This window comes from Heteronotia binoei, chromosome 12, assembly GCF_032191835.1.
Source record: "Heteronotia binoei isolate CCM8104 ecotype False Entrance Well chromosome 12, APGP_CSIRO_Hbin_v1, whole genome shotgun sequence".
In the NCBI taxonomy this organism is placed as follows: Eukaryota; Metazoa; Chordata; class Lepidosauria; order Squamata; family Gekkonidae; genus Heteronotia; species Heteronotia binoei.
The window spans coordinates 74,805,949-74,828,683 of NC_083234.1; the positions used below are offsets into that span (position 1 = coordinate 74,805,949).

General features: G+C 50.6%; 1 protein-coding gene across 1 annotated transcript in view; it reads left to right on the forward strand.

The window, feature by feature from the left end:
- TBC1D13 (TBC1 domain family member 13) overlaps positions 1-11,893 on the forward strand; it is a 33,534-nt gene extending 21,641 nt beyond the window's left edge. The window contains exons 10-12 of the mRNA XM_060251211.1: positions 8,441-8,601; positions 10,193-10,250; positions 11,413-11,893. Coding sequence (XP_060107194.1) covers positions 8,441-8,601; positions 10,193-10,250; positions 11,413-11,478 — 285 coding nt within the window. The 3' untranslated portion in view covers positions 11,479-11,893. The remainder of the gene's footprint in view (positions 1-8,440; positions 8,602-10,192; positions 10,251-11,412) is intronic.
- The last annotated feature ends 10,842 nt before the right edge of the window (positions 11,894-22,735 follow it).

Sequence of the window (22,735 nt, forward strand, 5' to 3'; positions counted from 1 at the left end):
AAAACACAATCCATTTTTCAAAAACTAAAACTTGCCATCTGGACCATGGGAACTCTTAAACCAGAGGACAGCGTCTGTAAGGACTGCAATGCATGTAGTGCATAAGGGGGCACAATAGATTGCACCATTTCAGACAGCCGGTGGAGGATCACATGGTGGAATAGCTGATGGATGAGGTCAGATGGGGTCAATACTCCCTCTAAGCTGTGGAGTCTGGCATTAAAGTTGTGAGCTCCTGCACAAATTAGTTTGCTCTGGGGCCATTTTTCTTGAGCAAAGACAAAAATGTGTGAACTGGAGGCTAAAAAACTGAGCTAGCTCAAACTAACTCAGCTTAGAGGGAACACTGGATGGGGTACAGCATTTAGCTTTCCAAGCTGGGTACCCTTGGAAAATGGCATCCTTCAGAATGTTAATGCCTTTTTATTGGCCAACCTGGTTCTGGTGGGCTTATATCTGAACTTGATGTTCAGTTCCATTAAGGCTTTTTTACACATGGCGTGGGGGAAGATCTGAGGAGGAGCTGTCCCTTCTCTCTCCCCCTCCCTCCCTCCAGACAAAGGGGAAGACAGCATCCCCTTTATGCACCCACCCATTTGAACCTTCCCGTTTCCTTTTAGGAGAGCCAGTTTGGTGTAGTGGTTAAGTGCGCGGACTCTTATCTGGGAGAACCGGGTTTGATTCCCCATTCCTCCACGTGCACCTGCTAGCATGGCCTTGGGTCAGCCATAGCCCTGGCAGAGGTTGTCCTTGAAAGGGCAGCTGCTGTGAGAGGCCTCTCAGCCCCACCCACCTCACAGGGTGACTGTTGTGGGGGAGGAAGGGAAAGGATATTGTGAGCCGCTCTGAGACTCTTCGAAATGGAGGGCGGGATATAAATCCAATATCTTCTTCTTCTTTTCTTAGCCTGCACCCTAGTCCTAAAAACTGTTTACTCTGTAGTTAAGGACTGTAATAATAAAACTGTATGAATTAAAGAGAACGGCATTGCCTTTCCAGTGTGCCTTACTGGTGGTACGCTGTGAAAATGTACCTCCTGGCAACAGACTAGAGAAGGGGGGTGGGGGGACCAGTAATCAGGAGGTGGTAGCAAGCTGCCTGAAGGAAGGCTCTGAATCCTGCTTAACGGGGAGTTGGGGAGTGCAACGGATTTCTTCGGGACAGGAGGGATCTCCCTCACTCAACAGATGACTGCTGCCTTCGCCTCTGAACAGTACCCAGAAAAGTAACTGTGCAACAAGAAGCTTTCAAAATTCAAGTAATTAAATAACGTTTAAAAGAATTAAAACGGTCGAGTACAAACTTAAAGGCAAACAGACAATAACTCAAGGTGTGTAGATAAACAGTCACAACTTGATAGATCCCAGTAGGCAGCCGTGTTGGTCTGAAGCAATAGAACAAAGCAGCAGACAAGTGCACCTCTAAGACCAACTAAGTTTTATTCAGAATGTAAGCTTTCGTATGCTCTTAAGCAGACTTCATCGGACAAAATGGGAATGGCAAGCAGCAATTCTTCATATAAGTGGGCAGTGTGGAATCATGGGAATGTTTTTAGCAGATTAGAAGAATCACCAATAGGGATCTGTGTTTGTTAGCGTTAGAGCAAAGCAGGGCTGAAACAACACTGGAGGGTGATAAGAAGCAGACTACTGTTGTAGGTGCGAAGTGCCATAAATCTAGGTAACACTCTGGCTTTGTTAGTTTAAATAGAGGGCCTGGTTTCTCAAAAGGTTATAACATGTATTATAGTTTGCCATTAGAAAAAAAGAAGACATTAAAATGCAGTGGAGTCACTCCGTGAGTTATTGTCTGTTTGCTTTTTTGTTTGTTTGCCTTTAAGTTTGTACTTGACTGTTTCTGATTATCTTTAGAGTCATAAACATTATTGAATTGCTTGAATTTTGGAAGTTTCTTGCCACACTTTTTTGGGTATTGCTTTTACCGTGTTCTGCTGTTGTATAGCATTAGCCTCTGAACAGGGCTGTCTCTCTTGCTTCCTCAAAGCCTGTTTGCCTAAGTGGGGAGTGAGAGTGGGCTGGCGGGACAGAAACGTCACACTCCCTGCAAACAGAAAGCCAGCATAGCAAGGGCAGAGAGTGGGTTAAAGCCTTCACACTTTGCTGTTTTTCTGTTTGCGGTCAGGGTTTTTTTTGTTTTTAATGCAAAGGAACATTCAGAACTGGAATCCGCCACCCACAGTTCATTCTGCTACTTCCTTCTCCTGCAGGCACGAACTCGGCCTCATGTTCTCTTGTGGCAAAACTGAAGAAGTGGGGCTAGTCCCTGGCGTCTGAAGCACAAAATCTGGCTTACAGAAGGGGAAACCCCTGTTTTTTGTGCCGTGTACTTAGCACGAGTGAAAACCTTTAAATTAAAATATAAAAGCAGAAAGAGAAGAAGAAGAATTGCAGATTTATACCCCGCCCTTCTCTTTGAATCAGAGACTCAGAGTGGCTTACAATCTCCTACGTCTTCTCCCCCCACAACAGACACCCTGTGAGGTGGGTGGGGCTGAGAGGGCTCTCACAACAGCTGCCCTTTCAAGGACAACCTCTGCCAGAGCTAATGTCACGGCTGGGGCCAGGTCAGGCAAAGTCCAGAGGCAGGCCGAGGTCTGTAGCCAGCAAGCAGGAGTGTCCGAGGTGCCAAATCCAAATCGCTGTGCAAGTATCGCAGGTCCGAGGTCCAGAAGCCGAGGTCAGGGAGTCCAGAAGTCAAAAGCCAAAGTCAGGGAGTCAGGAACCAAAGTCAAGCCGGAGTGGATGCTAGAACGTCAGGGAGATGACTAGTTGCTTCCACAAAGCCTCCTCCCAAAGCCCACAGCTATATAGCCCTCTGCTGGCTGTTGCCCATTTGGGCTAATTGCTGGCTCTGGGAGGCAGCCAGGATCCTGTTACAACTCAAGCATCCTTGCTCTTAGGAGGGCCAGAATCCTCTCAAAACTCAGGACTCAGGGAGCGTCTTGCTTGTGAGCGTGCCGCCCTCCTCCGATCCCTGAGGTCCTGACGGAGGCGGTCACGCACACGAGCCACCCGAGAGGGCGAGGCAGGGGGGCTGGGATCTTCTTCAGCAGGAGGCAGGGGTACTGGTGCAGGTGGCAGGGGTACAGTTTCCTCGGCAGACTCGTCTTCCTCTGCAGGGTCCCCAGCACCCATGACACTATCCCCCCCCCAGGGCCCCCCTCCGTCGAGGGACCTGGGAGGTCGGGGTGGTCGTTGTGGAACTGTTGCACCAAGTCCGGGGCATGAAGATTGTCCACAGGCTCCCAAGACCGGTCTTCTGGGCCGTATCCCTCCCAGTCCACAAGGTACTGGAGGCCTCCGCGATGGTACCGGGAGTCCAGGATCTGGTGCACCTCGTATTCTTCCTCGTCATCCACCAACACCGGTGGTGGCGGCGGTGGGCAAGGAGGCCGAGCTGGGTCAGGGGGTGCAGCTAGAACAAGGAGGGAGCGATGGAACACAGGGTGAATGCGGAGGTGAGGTGGCAACTGGAGCCTGAAAGCAACGGGGTTTATTTGGTCCATGACGGGGTAGGGTCCGATGAACCGCGCATCCAGCTTGTGAGACCGACCAGGCCGGCGCAGGTAGCGAGTCGAGAGCCACACCTGATCCCCCGGCTGGACTGGGGGGCCTTCCTGCCTCTTCTGGTCTGCAGCCAGTTTATAGGCTGCATTGGCCCGCTGTAGCTGCTCTCGGAGCAAGTCTTGGCTGGCGCGGAGTTCTTGCAGGTAGGCCTCGACGGCGGGGACATTCGTGGGTGGCAGGATCGCCGGGAAGAACCGAGGGTGGTAGCCGTAGGTTGCAGCAAACGGGGTCATTTGGGTAGACGAGTGGACCGCGTTGTTGTATGCAAACTCCGCTAGAGGCAACAGAGTGGTCCAGTCGTCCTGCTGGTAGCAGGTGTAGCAGCGGAGATATTGCTCTAGCGTGGCATTGGTGCGCTCTGTCTGACCATCTGTCTGCGGGTGGTAGGCTGAGGACAGGTGCACTCGAGTACCCAGGCTGGAATGGAGGGCTTGCCAGAACCGAGAGGAGAACTGGGGTCCCCGGTCTGAGATCAGGTGGGCTGGGAGTCCGTGCAGACGAAAGATGTGTTGCAGGTAGAGCTGAGCTGTCTCCTGAGCTGTGGGAAGTTTCGGGCACGGAATGAAGTGGGCCATCTTGGTAAATAGGTCGACGACCACCAAGATGCAAGTCTGACCTTTGGATCGTGGGAGTTCCGTGATGAAGTCCATCGAGATGGTATCCCAGGGTCCTGAGGGTGCGGGCAAGGGCTGTAACAACCCCGAGGGTTTGGCCGGGACGTCTTTGGCCCGCCGACAGACGTCACAGGAGCTGACATAACGGGCAACATCGGAGCGAACTCGTGGCCACCAGAATTCTCGCGTCAGCAAGTGGGTGGTCTTATGCTGTCCGAAGTGCCCAGCGGGCAACGAGTCGTGGGTCAGGCGTAGCACTTCTGCCCGTAAGGGCCCGGGCGGCACATAGAGGCGTTCGCGGTGTAGCAAGAGACCGCCTTGAGTCGTGAACTCGCCTGCCGAGTCATCTTGGAGGGCCTGGAGGTGTTGCTGGACCCAGGGATCGTTGGCCTGGCTAGCACGAATGTCCTCCACGAGTGTGGGTGTAGTGGAGGTGGCTGCAAACACTGAGGGCGGCAGGATGGGAGCAGCGGGCGCGGCCTCAGTTGAAGCAGGGGCGTATTCCGGTTTCCGGGAGAGCGCATCTGCTTTCCGGTTCTGGGTATGGGGGATGTAGGAGATCTGGAAGTCAAAGCGAGAGAAGAATAGGGACCACCGGATCTGGCGCTGGTTGAGACGGCGGGTGGTCTGGAGGTGCTCTAAGTTCCGGTGGTCGGTGAGCACTTGAACAGGGTGGCGAGCCCCTTCGAGGTAATGCCTCCAAACCTCAAAAGCCGCCTTGATCGCGAGCAACTCTCTCTCCCAGATGGTGTAGTTCTTCTCCGCAGTGGTGAGCTGGCGCGAGTAATAGGCGCAGGGCTGGAGTGGCTGAGACGGCTCCTCGCGCTGGGACAGCACTGCTCCCAGGGCCACGTTGGAGGCATCAGCTTCCACCGTAAAGGGAAGCTGGGGGTCAGGGTATCTCAGGAGTGGCCGGGTGGAAAACGGGTCTTCAGAGTGGAGAAGGCATTATCGGCCTTTGGGGACCAGTGGAAAGGTTCTTTGGGGCGGAGTAGTTGAGTCAGGGGTGTGGTCAGAGATGCATAGGCCGGGATGAATTGCCGATAGTAATTGGCGAAACCAAGGAACCGCTGCAGGTCTTTGCGATTCTGAGGGGCCTGCCAGGTCAGGACCGCTTCCACTTTTTTCGGGTCCATGAGGATTCCCTGTGGTGACACAATGTGACCAAGGAACTCGACAGAGCGCAGGTCAAAGTCGCACTTCTCCAGCTTGGCGTAGAGGCCATGGGCTCGTAGGCGCTGCAGGACCTGGCGGACGTGCTCGGCGTGCTGGGCAGGATTGCGGGAGTAGATTACGATGTCATCCAGGTATATGATCGCGAAGCGGTCGAGCAGGTCCCGGAATACATCATTCATGAACCTCTGGAAGACAGCGGGGGCGTTGGTCAATCCGAAGGGCATCACCAGGTGCTCGTACTGCCCGTATCGGGTCCCAAACGCGGTCTTCCATTTGTCTCCGGGCCGTATGCGCACCAAATTGTACGCTCCGCGGAGGTCCAGCTTGGTGTAGATTTGGGCCCCCTTTAAACGATCCAAGAGTTCAGGGATCAGTGGCAGAGGGTACCGGTCGCGAATGGTGATCTTGTTCAGGGCCCGGTAGTCATTGCACAGCCGGAGCTCCCCACTTTTCTTCTTCACGAAGAGGACTGGGGCAGACAGGGGAGAAGTTGAGGGTCGGATGAATCCGCATTTCAGGTTCTTGTCCAGGTAGTCTCGCAAAGCTGCCAACTCAGGCTCTGACATTGGGTACAGACGCCCCACCGGGAGTGGTGCCCCAGGTACCAAATCAATGGCACAGTCATAGGGTCGGTGAGGGGGAAGCTGAGCCGCTCCTGTCTCCTCAAAGACATCGGCGAAATCCGCATACTTCTGAGGGAGCTGAGGACCACCACTCGGGATGCCGGCTGCTAGAGTGGTGGGAGGAGTCAGATGGGGGCATGGGTCTCGGAAGCGTAGTTCCTGCTGGGCCCAGTCCACGATGGGGTTGTGCAGCTTCAGCCAGGAAAGGCCTAGAATCAGCGGGAAGCGAGGCATGCGGGCGACATCAAACTGCAGCTGTTCTTGGTGCTGCTGGACGTGAAAGGTGATGGGACAGGTCTCCTGGGTGACGGGGCCAGAACGGAGGAGGCGCCCGTCAATAGCCTCCACCAGTGTTGGAGTCTCTTTTGGCCGCACTGGAATCTGGTGCTGCTTTACAAAGGCGGCATCTACGAAACAGTGGGCCGCTCCCGAGTCCAGCATGGCATACACGAACAGCCAGCGTCCATCGGGCAGACGGAGTTTGACTGGTAGCAGGAACGGGCCCGGGGTATCAGCCTGTTGTTCGGAGGACCCAGCTAGTCGCCCCAGGCTGGAGGGTCCACTTACGCCTGGGGCTGGCCTTTTGGCGGCGGTGGCAATGTAGGTCTGGGTATTCGATGTTTAGCAGGGCAGCCAGAGGCATAGTGGCCTGCCGTGCCACAGTAGAGGCACAGGTTCTGCGTGCGGCGTCTGGCCTTCTCTTCTGGAGTCAGGCGGGGTCGAGCAGCTCCAAGCTGCATAGGCTCACCCTCGTCTCTGGTACTAGCTGGGGATGGGAGAGGAGCCAAGTGGCATGGCGCAGGGAGCTGGCGCCCTCAGGTCTTGGCTTGGCGGCGACTTTCCAGGCGGCCATCGATGCGGAGGCAGAGGGTGATAAGTTCCTGGAGCGTGGGGGGCCGCTCCACCCTGGCCAGTTCGTCCAGGACTTCCTCTGCCAACCCCTCGGTAAACTGGTCCATCTGAGCAGCCTCATTCCACGCCAAGTCTTGGGCCAGGAGCTTGAATTCGGTGGCATACTGAGCCACCGAGGACTGGCCTTGTTTCAGGGCCCTGATTTTCCGGTTGGCTGTGGCTGCTTGGACTGGGTTGGAGAAGGCAGCAGACAGGTGGGCCTCAAACCCCTGGTAATCAGTCAGTAGGGGAGAGGACCCAACCAGTAGGGGTGTAGCCCACTTGGCCGCCTGCCCCTTTAACAGACTAATGATAAAACACACCTTCATCTTGTCATTGGGGAAGTCCCGTGCTCTTAGTTCAAAGTACAGCTGACACTGTGCCAGGAAAGCAGGAAATTCTTCCACGGCACCCCCAAATCTGTCAGGTGGGGGAACTGGGCACTTGGCTGGAGCACTGGCCGCAGGTTGTTGCTGCAAGTGCACTACTGCCTGTGTTAGCTGCTGTACCTGGGCTTGGAGCGCAGCCAGTAGTTCGGTGGTTTCACTTGCTTCAGCCTCCATCCTGTGGAGTGGGTGTTTGTTGGGTGGAAGCAATCTGTCACGGCTGGGGCCGGGTCAGGCAAAGTCCAGAGGCAGGCCGAGGTCTGTAGCCAGCAAGCAGGAGTGTCCGAGGTGCCAAATCCAAATCGCTGTGCAAGTATCGCAGGTCCGAGGTCCAGAAGCCGAGGTCAGGGAGTCCAGAAGTCAAAAGCCAAAGTCAGGGAGTCAGGAACCAAAGTCAAGCCGGAGTGGATGCTAGAACGTCAGGGAGATGACTAGTTGCTTCCACAAAGCCTCCTCCCAAAGCCCACAGCTATATAGCCCTCTGCTGGCTGTTGCCCATTTGGGCTAATTGCTGGCTCTGGGAGGCAGCCAGGATCCTGTTACAACTCAAGCATCCTTGCTCTTAGGAGGGCCAGAATCCTCTCAAAACTCAGGACTCAGGGAGCGTCTTGCTTGTGAGCGTGCCGCCCTCCTCCGATCCCTGAGGCCCTGACGGAGGCGGTCACGCACACGAGCCACCCGAGAGGGCGAGGCAGGGGGGCTGGGATCTTCTTCAGCAGGAGGCAGGGGTACTGGTGCAGGTGGCAGGGGTACAGTTTCCTTGGCAGACTCGTCTTCCTCTGCAGGGTCCCCAGCACCCATGACAGCTAATGGCTGACCCAAGGCCATTCTAGCAGCTGCAAGTGAAGGAGTGGGGAATCAAACCCAGTTCTCCCAGATAAGAGTCCGCACACTTAACCACTACACCAAACTGGCTCTCATGAGTGTGCTAAAATCACAAGGTGGAGGAGAATGTATTACATCTAGCACCTAAACATTAGCAGTAGCACCACCAGGCAGAATGCTTAGGCCTGTGGAGAGAGTTCTTAGTTTGGGCACCGCCACTGAAAAGCTTTTGGGGAGCCACTGCCTCTCCTTCAGAGGTTACATTTCCCCCTCTCCTTTTTAAAGCAAAAAAATGACTGAGTGACTTGATCTCTCCCTCTCTCCTCCCTGTGCAACAGCAAGAACAGAATATCAAGCCCCAGTTCTTTGCTTTCCGCTGGCTGACTCTGCTGCTGTCCCAAGAATTCCTGCTGCCAGACGTCATCCGCATCTGGGATTCCCTCTTTGCTGACGACAACCGTTTCGACTTCCTGCTGCTAGTGTGCTGCGCCATGTTGACGTGAGTAGTTGCAGGCCCCACGTGGACCACGCTAGTGACACACCCTTTCTCCCAGTTCTTTCAAACTCAGAACTAGGGGTAGACACGAACCAACTCATGAGCCAAAATTTGGGCCAGTTCGGAGCTTGGGAACTGAAGTTCGGGGAAGATACATTCCCTGAACATTTACCAGACTTTTGGCTGGTTTGATTTGACTGTTCAGGGCCAGCCATTTAAACCTGAGCTGTTCAGAGTCTGCTGCTTAGCTATTAGGTTTAAATGGCTGGCAGCCATTTTACTTCTTGGTTTTGCTTCCTGCCATATTTTTTTTTGGGGGGGGGGAGAAAACTGAAGGGTTAATGAAGCCATTCCCAGGTGATCCCTGCCCCTTTCTCCATGGCCAGAAAAAGCAGGAATCATTTTGTATAAAATAGGTGGTGGAGCTCATTAGCATAACTCACTAGCATTTGCTGCCTCCCCAGCCAAAAGCAACCCGATGCAAGAAAAGAGATCCAGCCACCGCAAGCAGGCCTCGCTCTCCTGGGCCCCACCCCCCCAGCCAAAAGGCCAGCAAGCCACCTGCCACCCAAAATCACATAAGAAGTGGAGAAAGGGTGGTGTGGGCTTCTCCAAGGGTTAATGAGGGCTGCTGGGGGAGTGGCAAAGCCCCTGGTGGCTGGCTGGCTGCCTGCTCTCCTAATTTAGGAATTGTTATGCAGCTGCACCTACTATTCAATGGACAAGATAGGTGGGGAGGAAGAGGGGGAACCTCAGAAAGGTTCAGGAGCTGTGCTCCTGTGAGCTCCTGCTGAATCCAGTAGAAAGGGGGAACTGAATTTTCCAGATCTAGTTTGGTTTGTGCATGGCTCGTTCGGTTCATGGGCCACCTCAAACCCCACCAAACTGTTCATTCATGCCCATCCCTTGTCATTGTCATAATTGCAGGTTGTGACAATAGCCGCACAACTCGGATGACTTTCCAGAAGGATTTAGCCCTCATAGCCAAGGGTGTAATTCTTAGCCAAACAGTTCCAAAGGCCAGAAGATGCTGTGGTCATCATCGTGGCCAGCTTGGGAATGCCTGGAGACTTGTGGCTAGCTGTTTCTGGAGATGTAGAGCTGGACTTGGGGAATTTTGGCCTGCTTCAGCAAGGCGGTTTGAATGCTGAGTGCATCAAAAGCTGCCTTATCAGAGTCAGGCCATCTAGCTTAGCGTTATCACCTTTGGCAAAGTGTTCTGCAGAGCTGGGTCTTCCTCAGCACCTGTTTCCTGAAAACAAGGCGCCAGAGTGCTTCACAGCTGAGCCACAGCCACCCCCTCCCAGCTTTCTTATTGACTTCCCTTCCACTGAGCTGCGTGTGTGAAGTCTGAGCACTGCTCCCTTCTGCTGCTTGTTGTTAGAGACCTAGACAAATAGCCATTGGGAGGCAGGCATCAGTCTTAAAAAAGAAAAAGCCTTTCCAGCAATGGAGTGCTAGCACAGTTAAAGTAGTAAGAATAAGAATAATGACTCCCACATCCTGTGTTCCATGTGCCACGGTCTCGAGTCTAAGCCATCCTGTTGGGACTGAGAATCAAAAATATTTTACTTTAATATTTCCCCCCCTCTAGGCTCATTCGGGACCAATTACTGGAAGGAGATTTTACTCTGAACATGCGGCTTCTGCAGGTAAAATGGAGCTGGCTTCTCAAAGAGTAGGGGTACACATGAACACATGAGCCTGTCTTATCATAAATCAGACCCTTGGTCCGTCCAAGTCAGTCTTGTCTACTCAGACTGGCAGCGACTCTCCAAGATCTCAAGCAGAGCTCTTTCACATCATTTACGGCCTGATCTTTTAACTGGAGATGCTGGGGATTGAACCTGGGACCTTTGGCGTGCCTAGCAGATGCACCACCACTGAGCCAGAGCCCCTCTTGACCTTTAAACAGTTGCCTGCTGCATAAAACTTTGGGCACAGCCTTTCTGGGATAGGTGGCCGTGTTCCAAAGCAGCAAGAAAAAGTTGTTTCAGGCACGGAATTTGGAGGCTGTTTTTAAAAAGGGTGTCATTCTCTCTCCTTCAAGTGTGAAAATGTCCAGTCGCATCATAATGTCACCCGGCCTGATACAGGATAAGCTTCAGGTGGGGTTGCTTGATTACTCCCAACTGTTGTGCACTGTTGGTATCAGAAGACAGGCACTGATTGAGCCCTTCATAATGTTGTGATGGTGAACAGGCTGATCTACACCTTGTTTCGTATGTGAGGATAGCTAAGGAAGAACAGCCCTGCAGCCACTTGCGAGCAATACTCCCTCTAAGCCATGGAGTCTTGGGAGCAAAAATTCTATTTCGTGAGCTGCTGGCATCAAAGTTGTGAGCTACAGCATGAATTAGCTTGCCCCGGGGCCATTTTTCCTGAGCTGAGACAAAAGTGTGTGAGCCGGAGGCTAAAAAACTGTGAGCTAGCTTACACTAGCTCAGCTTAGAGGGAACACTGCTTGTGAGGGGTCTTTTTACACCCACCTAGCTTCCGCTTTTGTTGGTATGTCGGCTAATGGGGGTCACCCACTGCCCATGCTCTGTGTGGAAAGGCATTTTTGCTCACTTTCAGGGTAATCCTTGGAAAATCATAGGCAAGAGGGCACTTTTGGATGCTTCAGAAATGTTCTTGAAGAGCCTGTTTCCTGCCTCCCCTTTTTGGCTTAGTTCTACTCAGTGCAAATAGGAATATCCTGAATTCTTCTAGGCAGCTTGTTTGGCTTGACCTCTGAGTCCTAGAATAGTGCTAAGGAAAAGAGATTCCTTCCCCTCCCATGAGTCCTCATTCCATCCTTTGTCTTAAATGCAGGATTACCCCATCTCAGATGTTCATCTGATTTTGAAGAAGGCAAAAGACCTTCAAGATTCTAAGTAGCCCCTCTGTCCCCTGGGATTCATGGTATGTAGGAAAGAGACTGCTTGACACGGTGGATTGTGGAGGCGGAAGCTATTGATGCATCTTGCAGAGTGCCTGATATTGTGTTCCAGCTCTCTGCCCTGCGGGAAGACTCCTTCCACTCTATTTATTTATTCCTGGAAGAGCGACCTTCGGACCAGTCAAGCTCTGCGCTCTGGATTTCTCAGATCTCCTCTGCTGAAATGACTCCATGTTGAGCAAAAGATTTTTTCCCTGTAATTAAAAAAAAAAATGTCGCCAGAGGCAGAGACAACAGAAGACGAGCTACATATTTCTCAGTCTTTTCTGGACTCAACAGCAGCAAATGGTGTTGTGGAAGCAAGCCCTGCAGCACGACACGTTCTGGAACGTGCATGGCATAGGCTGGGAACCAGTGGCTTTTGACTGGGCAAGGAAAGAGCAGCTTCCGTCTGAGGAGCTGCAGAAATCCCCTTCTGTGCAGTGGCCCAGATTCCTTTTCCCCCTGAGCTTCGAACAGGGGCGGCACGACTGGATTTCTCCAAGCAAAGCCATCGCTGCCGGTTGCCTCTGATCTTGTCTCTCCTCTTCAGAGTCTGGCTGGGCATAGAAGGCAGAAGTGGGCCGGATGAAACTGGGTCAGCCTTATCACCCACTGCCTTAGAGCAAGCACCCTACCATCGCCATTGAGAAATTTTGAGCTACCTGTCGTCTGTAGTGTCAGCGCTGCAGATGGCTCACTGGTATGGCAGCTTTAAAAGGAAGACCGGAGATCGGATTGATGTAACTCTTTAGTGTTTTGGTTTGATTTCACAGGGAGCAGGCATAGAATCAATCGCATTTTCAAAAAGTTTGTTCTCTGCCTCAGGTTTACATGGCATTAACCCCCCAGGATGTTTCCATGCGTTTCTGTTAAAGGATCGTGGCAGGGTGTTGGTCATAAATGGACTCTCTCCAGGACCTCCTCTTGAGGGTTTTTGGGAAGGACAGCCAACAGCTGGAAGGGGAGGGGTCTAGAAGCTAGCAATAAGATTGCACCCTGAGTTGAAATGGGCTGGTGTTAAGAGCTCCAATGCATGATGCAGAATGTCTCAAAATACTATCACATAATAGCACACCCCACCCCACCCTTTGGGGGAAAAATTGTGGTAGTTGAAAAACTCACTTCTTGACATGCACGCTTGAGTCCTTGACAGATATCCCGCTTCCACTTTATTAACCAAAATAACTTCTAAGTATCATTAATCAGTCTTAAATCTATTTTCAAAAAGAGCAGGTGTTTTGAGGTGATAACAAGACCAGTTTAGAAAAGCTCTGTTTCTTTTCCCCTGATGGTGTGGCAAAGCCTGAACTGCCTTTAGTGATGAAATTAAATGCCCCTCTCTTGCAAGGGAGAAAAATCTGCCACAAGTGACTGTAATCGGTGGGGTAACACAGCTTCATGTCTCTGTCCTTGTCTGACCCAGCCCGAACCTTGTATCTCTCCATATTTTGATGTAAGAGATTACCTGTTGCGTAGTCTTCAAGGCTTGCTTTCCTGCTTCCGGTGTTGCTATGCTCAGGTAAAGGTTGGAAGAGCTTAATGAAATTAGTGAAGACTGAGGTCCTAATTCACACTCTGTCCCCGGATTTATCGTGAACTTTAGCTTCTACTCACTCGTGCAAGCCTTGGGCTGCAGACAAGATTATAGCATTGGTTTTTTTTCCCAGGGAGATTTGAAGGTGTTAGGATTAGAGGCATTTGTTGTCCGCTCCCTGTTGACCAGCGTTTGTAATGTTTCAGAAATTGTGAACAATGGAACAAGAGAAAAGATTGTCTTTACCAGAGGAAGTGAGACCTCTCAGTGTATCCATCTGTTAACAAACTGGTGCTATTCCTATGTAGTTAGGAGGCTTTTATGCTGGAGGGGTCTCTGGGAGGCAGTATTCCTCATACATATATACTGGGTTACTGCCTGGCCCTGCAGTTTGCAACCCAGAAGCAAAATACGAGCAACAACTGTAGCGACAAAGGTTGTCCACGTATGGGGTCTCAGGCATTTCATTTGGGTGAGAACCATTCCATAGAAAAAGCTCTCGGTCAGGAATGACTGTCCAGATCTCCAGCTGTGTCTCTCTGGAAGGTGTAAAGGGCCGCTGTTTTGAGAGAAGATGGGAGGGTGTCAGGGTTTGAGTCTTTCCTTGAGTGACAACATATGGGGGGGAGGGGGGGAGAAATCATCTACCTGCAGGTGTTAACTAGCCTGGAGCTGCCTCTTTGCAGAGTGGGGATGTGTCAGGTGTGGCTCACAGGATGCTTCTCCATGGGAAGAGGAAAGAAAGCCCTGCATCTTGAACACTTGATGGTCAAGGGAGAGAAATGGGCCCGGTGTAGCACTTTTCACCCTGCTAGTGTGCTTCATTGAAGGAGTTTTTGTATAGAGAAAAATTCGGTGATGCGAGCCACCCCCTGCAACCTCAGGTGGTGGTTCTGCTCAGACTCTCATACCCAGTGCTGGCTCTAGGGCTCATGGCACCCCAGGCTCCCGCTGCCTCTCTCTCTCCCTCAGCAGCGGCGCTCTGTTGTGCCCCCCCCAGTCGATTAGAGGAGCACGCTGCAACGAGGCTGGGCCGTACCGGCTTTGAAGCAGCTGCCATCTGGACGTTTTTGAAGAGAGAGCTGGAGGAGGCTTCTTTCCTCCAGCTGTCTCTTCAAAAAATGTTCAGATGCCGGCTGCCTCAAAGCCGGTAGAGCCCAGCCTCGTCGTGGCATGCTCCTCCGAGGGGGGGGGGGGGCTGAGTGTGGCGGAAGGGAGGAGGCTGGTGGCAGGGGGAGAGAGGCAAATTTAGGCAGTTGTCTTGGGCGCCGAGAGGGGGAGAGCCCAATTTGGTGCCCCCCTCCCAGTGCCCTAGGCAACCGCTTAGTTTGCCTAGTGGGCGAGCCGGCCCTGCTCTTACCTAAATCAGACGGTGGGAGGGGTGTCGGCATGTCATCTTTTCGTTCTAAGAAACGCACTAAGAAAATGAACTAGTAACAAGACCTCTGCGTGACCTTAGCAAAGATGGTGAATCTGCTTCCTCTTTCCGCTGAAATCAAACTTCTGCTGGAAGTGGTCTTTCAAGTTCCACAATATCCATGGCCGGTTTACTTTATAGTTCTCTTCCACGGCATTCTCTCTTGGACCAGCTGTTACATTCCCCTGAATCAGGAAGAATTCCATACTTTGATTCTGAGTTTGTGGATAAAGAATGGAAATCATTAGAACTTTTGCTTCATGCATCCAGACCTTGACCAACTTCAGGCCGTTTGTTGTAGAAATGCTTGCTGTGATGCTCTTGTTTAGTCTGCTACAAACCCGGGTGTCTGTTGTAAAGGCTCCCTCCCCCCAACCCAATTTCCACTCATACATCCCATTCCAATGTTGCAGCCAAGTTCTTAGCAGTACAGAGATGAGGCTGTATCCTGGCAAAACTTCAGAGGCCATGAACTAAATGGTCCTTTGGGCTTTTATTGCACAGCAGGGGTTCGTTAGAAGACAATCCTTAACCACAACGACAGGAATTGTTCTACAAGCACACAATGCTAAGTAGAAAACAAAACATACGAACGGGGCCAGCAAACACACTGCACAGGAACTGTTTTGGCAATTAAAAAAAAAAGTTAAGTTTACAGAGGACAAACGGGGTGGGGAGTGGGGGAGTTCAGAAGATGGGTGGAGTGTAAAACCGGCAAAGAAATCTTGGCCCTCGACTGAAATCGCCTGTTCCAAACCTCAAATGGCTACTATGGAGAAGAGAAACAACCACCCAGGAAGGGTTTCCTATTTGATTTGAGTTAGGGATGCAGGGAGGGAGTGACTCGACCCATCTCAGTGAAGTGTTTCTTGCACTTGCCCCTCCTTCAGTGTTTAGTTTTTGGTCGAGGACAGATTTCCAGAAGGTGCATGAAGGTTAACCAGATTTTATTTTAAATCTTGGTTTAGTGCTTTTTCTGTTGAGTGGCTGCTCCAGGATGTGTTGTGAGAGACTAGACGCCGCGCTTGCAACATTTAGAAAACACATTTGACAATTTGAATGTAATGGGAGAATGGAAGGGCAGTAACAGTGGGGAATGTCTGAATGACTGGAATCTGGTGCAGGTTTTATTATTTTTTTTAAGGCACGTTTTAAATAGCAACAGGTCTCTGCTTTTGTTTCAGAAGGCTATTGACTGGCGTTCATTCAGCTTGTGAATTCTTCAAGGATATCCTTGGATTTGTGTGCAGTGACTTGCTAGCATTGGAAACGTGTAGAGAGGACACAAGCATTTTTCATCTGTTTTCAAGTCTTCCTTGTTTTGCTCTGCTTTTGACTTTTCTTAAATGCCACACAGCTGCTAATGGACTGGCACATAAGCTGCTGAAATAATCATCAGGTAGAAGGGGAAAAAAATCTGTGAAAAATTACTAATATTAAGTTAAAGCCACAATTTAGTCTCAGTTCTTATGAATCTTAATAATTTATGGATAAGAGTCCTTAAAGACCACAGAGATTTTTCACAATAGCTTCACAATACACACAAGTGTTTAGAGGTAAGTTTACATAGACAAAGTACTTGTGCAATGCTTTGAAAAGTCCTCAGATATATTCCAAATCGTGCGCAGGCATTCCGGAAGCATTGCACGAGCACTTTGTCTTTGTAAACTTACCTCTAAACGCTTATGTGTATTGTGATCTTTTAGGTCTCTTATCCATAAATTGAGATTCATATGAATTGTCACAGCATTTTGGCTTTAACATATATTAGTCATTTTTCATGGATTTTTTTCCCTTCTACTTGTTGATTTTCTGTGATTCTCTCGTCTCGCTTGCTGAAATAATCATGGCTGATCTAAAATCTGGCCCCCAACTCCAGAACTTGCTTTGTTTGGGGGGGGGCAAGGGAGCACCCAGGAATGTCCTGGACTATTCCTCGCAGCCCACCCCCCCTTAGTTACCATTGCATAGTGCCTTGTGAAGTTTCTGGCTCTGGAGAGGCCAAAGGCTGAAATTGCTGGGCCTACTGACTTCCTTTCCCAGGGATGGCCCTCAGAGCACTGCAGAGGCCGCATGCCATCCGGGCGTCCTCCCCACTCCTCCGGCTTTGCACGTGGCCCACGGGGGGTGGGGGGGTGGGAGGATGCAGACACTGTGGAGGAGAATGGGGCAGGGGAAGGTATTTGCCTATGGCACCAAACCAAGATGAGAAGGGTCCAATTTGGCGCCCCCAAGCCTGGCACCCTAGGCAAATGCCTAATTTACCTAGCGGCAGGGTCGCCTCTGTTTCCAAGTGGATCCACTCCCTTGGGCCCTGCAGCTCTGAGAAAGCACAATCGCTGTCACTTTTACAAAGATTTCCCCCCCGCCCCGGGCCTTCTCCCCTGGGAGGGGATTCAATTTAAACCAGAAAAGAGAGTAGTATGAATTTGCAACGGTGGGTTACTTGTACTCTGAAACGAGGAAGAAATGGGTTAGCCAGAATTATCATAAATCTCTGCCTGCCATTGCTGCACATCATTAGCTGGCTGGGGACATTCCCAGCACTGCAACACGGGGGGTGGGGGGAAGGATTGTTATTCTTGGTGGCATCCAGCGCACTTAGGGTCATGGATCTTTTTGGTCTTGGTTAAAAAAAGGGGGGATCTTGGGACAAGCTAGCATGTGGTCTAAGAACTGTTCCGGGTTCAGCCACAGAGTGGAATAAAAATGCAGGTGTTTCTGCAAAACACAGATGAGGTACCCAAGAATACTGCTCAATACATCAAGATTTCTGTTTTGAATTTTTTTGTGGTGGGGGTGAGGGTAGGAGGGAATTATAATCAGTCTCACTGTACAGTTTTTTTCCCAAAAAAAACATTTCCCCCCTCTACTTGAAGAACAAGGATTCTGTTACTCACAATACATGTTCAGCGAATGTGTCTCAAAATTGCTCCTTTTCTCCCACTTTTCTATACCAGGTCTGCTTGCAGTGTTTTTTTAAAAACTCTTAAGAATCTTTTGCTGTTGCTTCGGTCTATTTGACTGTATTTTCTACATTTAGAGTTTGTAAAAGGTGCTACCGTGAGCGTTTTCAGAAGTCTTAACATTTCTCACATGCGGAACAGAGAAACACATGTTGTTTAGGTAGAGCATTTAAGGTCTGTATGCCAATGGTAAAGTCAGATTTATGGTGCATGCAAGTTGCATTTAATGTGCGTGTGCTTGTGTGTAGGCAGAGCCAAACATTAATTTCTTTTACAGAAGAACCCAAAGCATGGTGCAGCACCTTTGGTTCAGGTGTGAGCTCCCAATCATTCAATGTGTGAGAGACTTTCAGGAGACAGAACGATTGATCAGGAATGACTTCCTAGATCTCCTGCCTTCACTGCATCATTGGGAGGTGTAAAGGGAAACCATTCTGAGAGAAGCTGGAAGGGCCTACTGGGTGGCTTTGATTTTCCTTGAGTGACAAGGCATGGAGACAAATAAACCCACCTGCAGATGTTAAGGCAGTCGTGTGTCTCAGGGAGGTGACAACTTGAAGCCTGTATGAGCAATGTGATCGATAATGGCGCATTTCATTGGGTAGGATATTTTACCACATCTCAAATGCTGGCATTTATGCAGGCAATAGGACTGAAGATTGAATCCCATTATACTACAAAAGTTGTTCTGGGGTATGTGTGTGTTTTGTGTTTGCTAAAATTGCAAGCTCTGTTTCTGTTATTGATAAACCACAATACTGTCAAGATCTCTGCTTCATCCTTTGCAGCCTCTGTTCTTTTTGTTCTGAATAAACATTTTCCTTTATAAATCGTGGCTTGCTTTTTTTGGGGGGGGGAGAGGGAGGAAGGTGCTATCTTGTACGGAAGCAAGCAGCAGGCCGCACAGTAGAATTCCTGCAGCGTATTTCGTTTTGGCAAGGAGGAAAGAGCAACAAGGAAATGCCCCTAGAAGGGTGCTACGCTCTGCTGGTGAATCCCGGCCCTAAAGAGCTCCGGCTGTCCTCAACAAGGGGCTGGACTGAAAAAGTGGGACGCTCTGCTAGAAGACATCAGCTTTGCAGGGCCTGTAAGGCAGAGATGTCCTGCCAGGCTTTTGCATAAGGACAGCAACAGTTGCTACGCTGGCATCTTTTTCTCCCTACCCCTGAGGAGGGATTCCCCCACCCCACCCCGGTGTAACAACTGGGAACTGAACAATAGCACTTTAAATGAGACACCATCGGGGGTTTATAATCTCTTTTAATGTAACTGGTTTTATTGATTTAAATGTATGTGTATGATTCTTGTGTTGTGGGGCGATTCATTAAGTTGAATAAATAATAACAACACAGGCTCCCTTTTTTCTGGAGCAGGAACTGCAAGAAGAGTCTTCAAAGGAAGAAGAGGAGGAGCCAAGGATGAAGGTACTTAGAAGGTAGAAGGGAGAGCTAGTTTGGTGTGGTTAAGTGTGCAGACTCTTATCTGGGAGAACTGGGTTTGATTCCCCACTCCTCCACTTGCACCTGTTGGCATGGCCTTGGGTCAGCCATAGCTCTGGCAGAGGTTGTCCTTGTAAGGGCAGCTGCTGCGAGAGCCCTCTCCAGCCCCACCCACCTCGCAGGGCGTCTGTTGTGGGGGAGGAAGGTAAAGGAGATTGTGAGCCGCTCTGAGACTCTCCGGAGTGGAGGGCGGGATATAAATCCAATATCTTCATCTACTTCACAGGGTGTCTGTTGTGGGGGAGGAAGGTAAAGGAGATTGTGAGCCGCTCTGAGACTCTGAGATTTGGAGTGGAGGGCAGGATATAAATCCAATATCTTCATCTACCTCACAGGGTGTCTGTTGTGGGGGAGGAAGGGAAAGGAGATTGTGAGCCGCTCTGAGACTCTTCGGAGTGGAGGGCGGGGTACAAATCCAATATCATCTTCATCTTCTAGATCCTGTTCTACCATTGGGTCCCTACCTGAAGTCTGTCCTGTGGTCCAGTGAGTACTCTGTGGTTGCTGGAATGCTTGCAAAAAGTGCCACAAATGGACACTGATTGCAACCCCCAGCATGTCATGTCCAAGTGTACATGAATATATAGGATCTTTTGCACATCAAACGGCCACAACCACTCGAGAAGACTACTTGTGAAGTTTGTAATTCGTCGATTCGGGGTTCCTCAGCCACACAGCAGCTGTGAGAGACTACTTTTTAGAGCACAGCACGGCAGGAGTTCATCTTGAGACTACAGTGCAAGGGAAGAGGGATTTCTCAAGCTGAAATGTTCCAAAGCCTGATACGGTCTTTTCTGATAAGACTTGGTTCCTCAGGATGAAGGGTTCTTCCAGCCACTGGTCCCTCCCTGGACTGGGTGTTAAGATTGTCCAAGGGTGCATTCTAATGTCAGACATAAAACAAGGCTGTTCTTTATAAAAAATATCCTCCCCAGCAGCCCATGGCTGACCCTCCTCTGCCCAAAAGTGCTACAGGCTAGAATTCTCAGAAGGGCCCATTATAGCTGTGCCAACTGTGGCTGCCAAGAACGGGATCAGCGGTGCAAATAGAACAAGGAGCATAAGCCAGGAAAGTCCTCATTAGACGTCTGCAACTTCCATCCTGCTTCCTTCAGTATACAAATCCTACTGCTATCTGCGGGGCTCTCACTTCTGCAGAACCAGCGCCGGCCTTCAGCTCTCTTCCAATCGGCTGCGGAGAGGAAATCCTGAGCTGCTTGGGATAGGCAGGGTTAGCCCTGCCACTAGGTGATTGCCTAGGGTGCTGGCTTTTGGGGGCACTGAATTGGGTTCCCCCCCCCATGTGACTCAGTGATGTTATCAGTGCGGGGTTTGTGTGTGTCAGCAGTTGCCTTGCCTGGACAATCTAGGGCCAGCCCTGGGGACAAGAGGTTCTCAGGCACTTATAATTATTCACGGGGCTTTTTTTGAGCAGGAACACACAGAAACGCAGTTCCGTTTGGCTTGGTGCCAGGGGGTGTGGCTTAATATGCAAGTGAGGCCCTGCTGAGCCTTTTCTACAAAAAGCCCTGTGTGAAACAATGGTGATGTCGGGGTGTGTGGCCTAATACGCAAATGAGTTCCTGCTGGGCTTTTTGTACAAAGAAAGCCCTGATTATTCAGACAGAAATTACAGGCAGACATGTTGGTCCAGGTGGGGAATCTCCAGTTGCTAGTGATGCGATGCCTCATTTTATTTGGACCAACCAAACCATCCGTTTGGAGTTTCATTTTATACCCTGCCTTTCTCCCCAGAAAGAACCCCAAGTGGCACACGTCATTCTCCTCTTACCCTCCCAACAGCCCTGCCAGGTAGGTTAGACTGACTGTGTGACTAGCCCAAGGTCACCCAGCAAGCTGCTGTGGCATGAGTGGGGATTCAAATCCGGGTCTCTTGAATAGTGTGACACGCTTAACCTCTATGCCACACTGGTTTAGGAGCGTTCTTCAGTAAGGGCCTTAGAGGCCATGTAGTCCAACCCCCTGGTTCAGTGAAGGGAAGCCGGAGTATTGTTGCCATCAGAAGTCATTGGTGGCCTGGTTAAGCAAATGCTGGGAATATTTTGTTTTGGACAAAATTACACATAATTTAGAAGGGAGGCATACTCCACATCAAAGGTCAACTATTTTAGCAAAGCGGTCCCCTTTTCTGGATTACTTTCCTCGTGGGAATTTTGGTTTAGCTGCACATAATATACTGCTCTTGCATTAATTTGTTTTTAATTTGATTTTGTACTGTTTGTAGTGGTTCATTTGGATGTGGTTCATTTGGATGTTTGTTGGTGGCAAGCTGACTTTGTTGGATCATAATTTTGTTTTATTATTTTGACTGTGATCCTAATAGTTAATCTGTCAGCGACTAGCCAGGTCTACTAGTTGAACCATCTTATCATTGGGAAATATCTTTTTTGTGTTCTCCTGAAACCTACCCTTCTATAGCCTATTTGACCAAGTTCTGTCCGCTGGAGGAGCAGAGAACATTCTTCCACTGGTGACAGCCAGTGTGGCCTAGTGGTTCAGAGCGCAGGACAAGTATTTCGAACACCGGGATTCAAACCCGCCCCCCCCCCCCCACACACACACAAAGTGCCACGAAAACTGGCTGGGTGACGTTAGGCCAGTCCCACTTGGTGAGCCTAACCTACCTTACAGGGTTGTTGCCGGGATAAAACGGAGGAGAGAGGCGAATGATTAAGCCGCTTTAGTGCTCATGGGAGAGAAAGGCAGCGGGGTATAAATCAATTAAATCAGGTACTACTTTCCTGTCTTCTCTCTGCTAAACATTCCTAGTTTCTTGGGCTTTTCCAAGGAGGGGTACTCCAGACGGACGCCGCCTTAACACGGAGAACTGGGATGCTGAGACTAAAACCGGAGGGAAAGAAGCTCCAGGGGCGCCGGTATCGGAACGATGCCTTCTAGCCCGCTTGCGCAGAGCGGTTTTCTCTCCCCCTCCTCCCCTTAAAAGAGAAAGTGCCTGCGAGGGCACAAGAGAAGCACGAGGTCAGGGGCCTTAAAGGGGCGATGTTCCCCGGGCGAATTTCCCGCCGCCGCTCCGGCTCTTTAAACCACTTTGTTCTTGGCGAGGCGGTGCGGATGAAGCAGTGTCCCGTCGGAAGCGAGCGCCGCTCTCCGCCCTCGAAACAAGAGCTCTAGACGGGTAGCCGTGTTCGGAGGAGTCCAGATTAAATACCTTAAAGACTAACAAAAGGTGTGCGGGCAGGAGAAATCCGCAAGAGTCCGGGAGAGCCTTACAGACTAGCATGTGTCTAGATCCAGGTGGGCAGCCGTGTTGGTCTGAAGCAAGGGTGGCCAGGCTGTGGCTCTCTCACACATATTGTGTGGCTCTCGAAGCCCCCACCGCCCTGTCGGCCAGCTTAGAGAAGGCCTCTGTCTCTTTAAATCACTTACCCAAGCCAAGCCAGCTGGCAGCTTGGAGAGGGCATTTAAAGTTAAAGTTGCTTTCTTTCCACCTCAACCTCCCTCCTACAGCTATCTGTTTCCTTCCTTCCTTCCTGCTCTCAAACATCTGACATTCAGGTCTTGCAGCTCTCAAACATCTGACTTTAGTCTATGTGGCTCTTACATTAAGCAAGTTTGGCCACCCCTGGTCTGAAGCAATAGAACAAAACTGGAATCCAGAAGCACCTTTAAAGCCAACACAGTTCGATTGAGAATGTCAGCTTTCGTGGGCCAGAAGCACACTTCATCAGACGGTGAAGTGGGGTACGGTGAGCGGCACTACATATAGCTTGTGTGGGTAGGGCTAAGCAGGCAGGATGGTACAGAGTTAAAATCCAA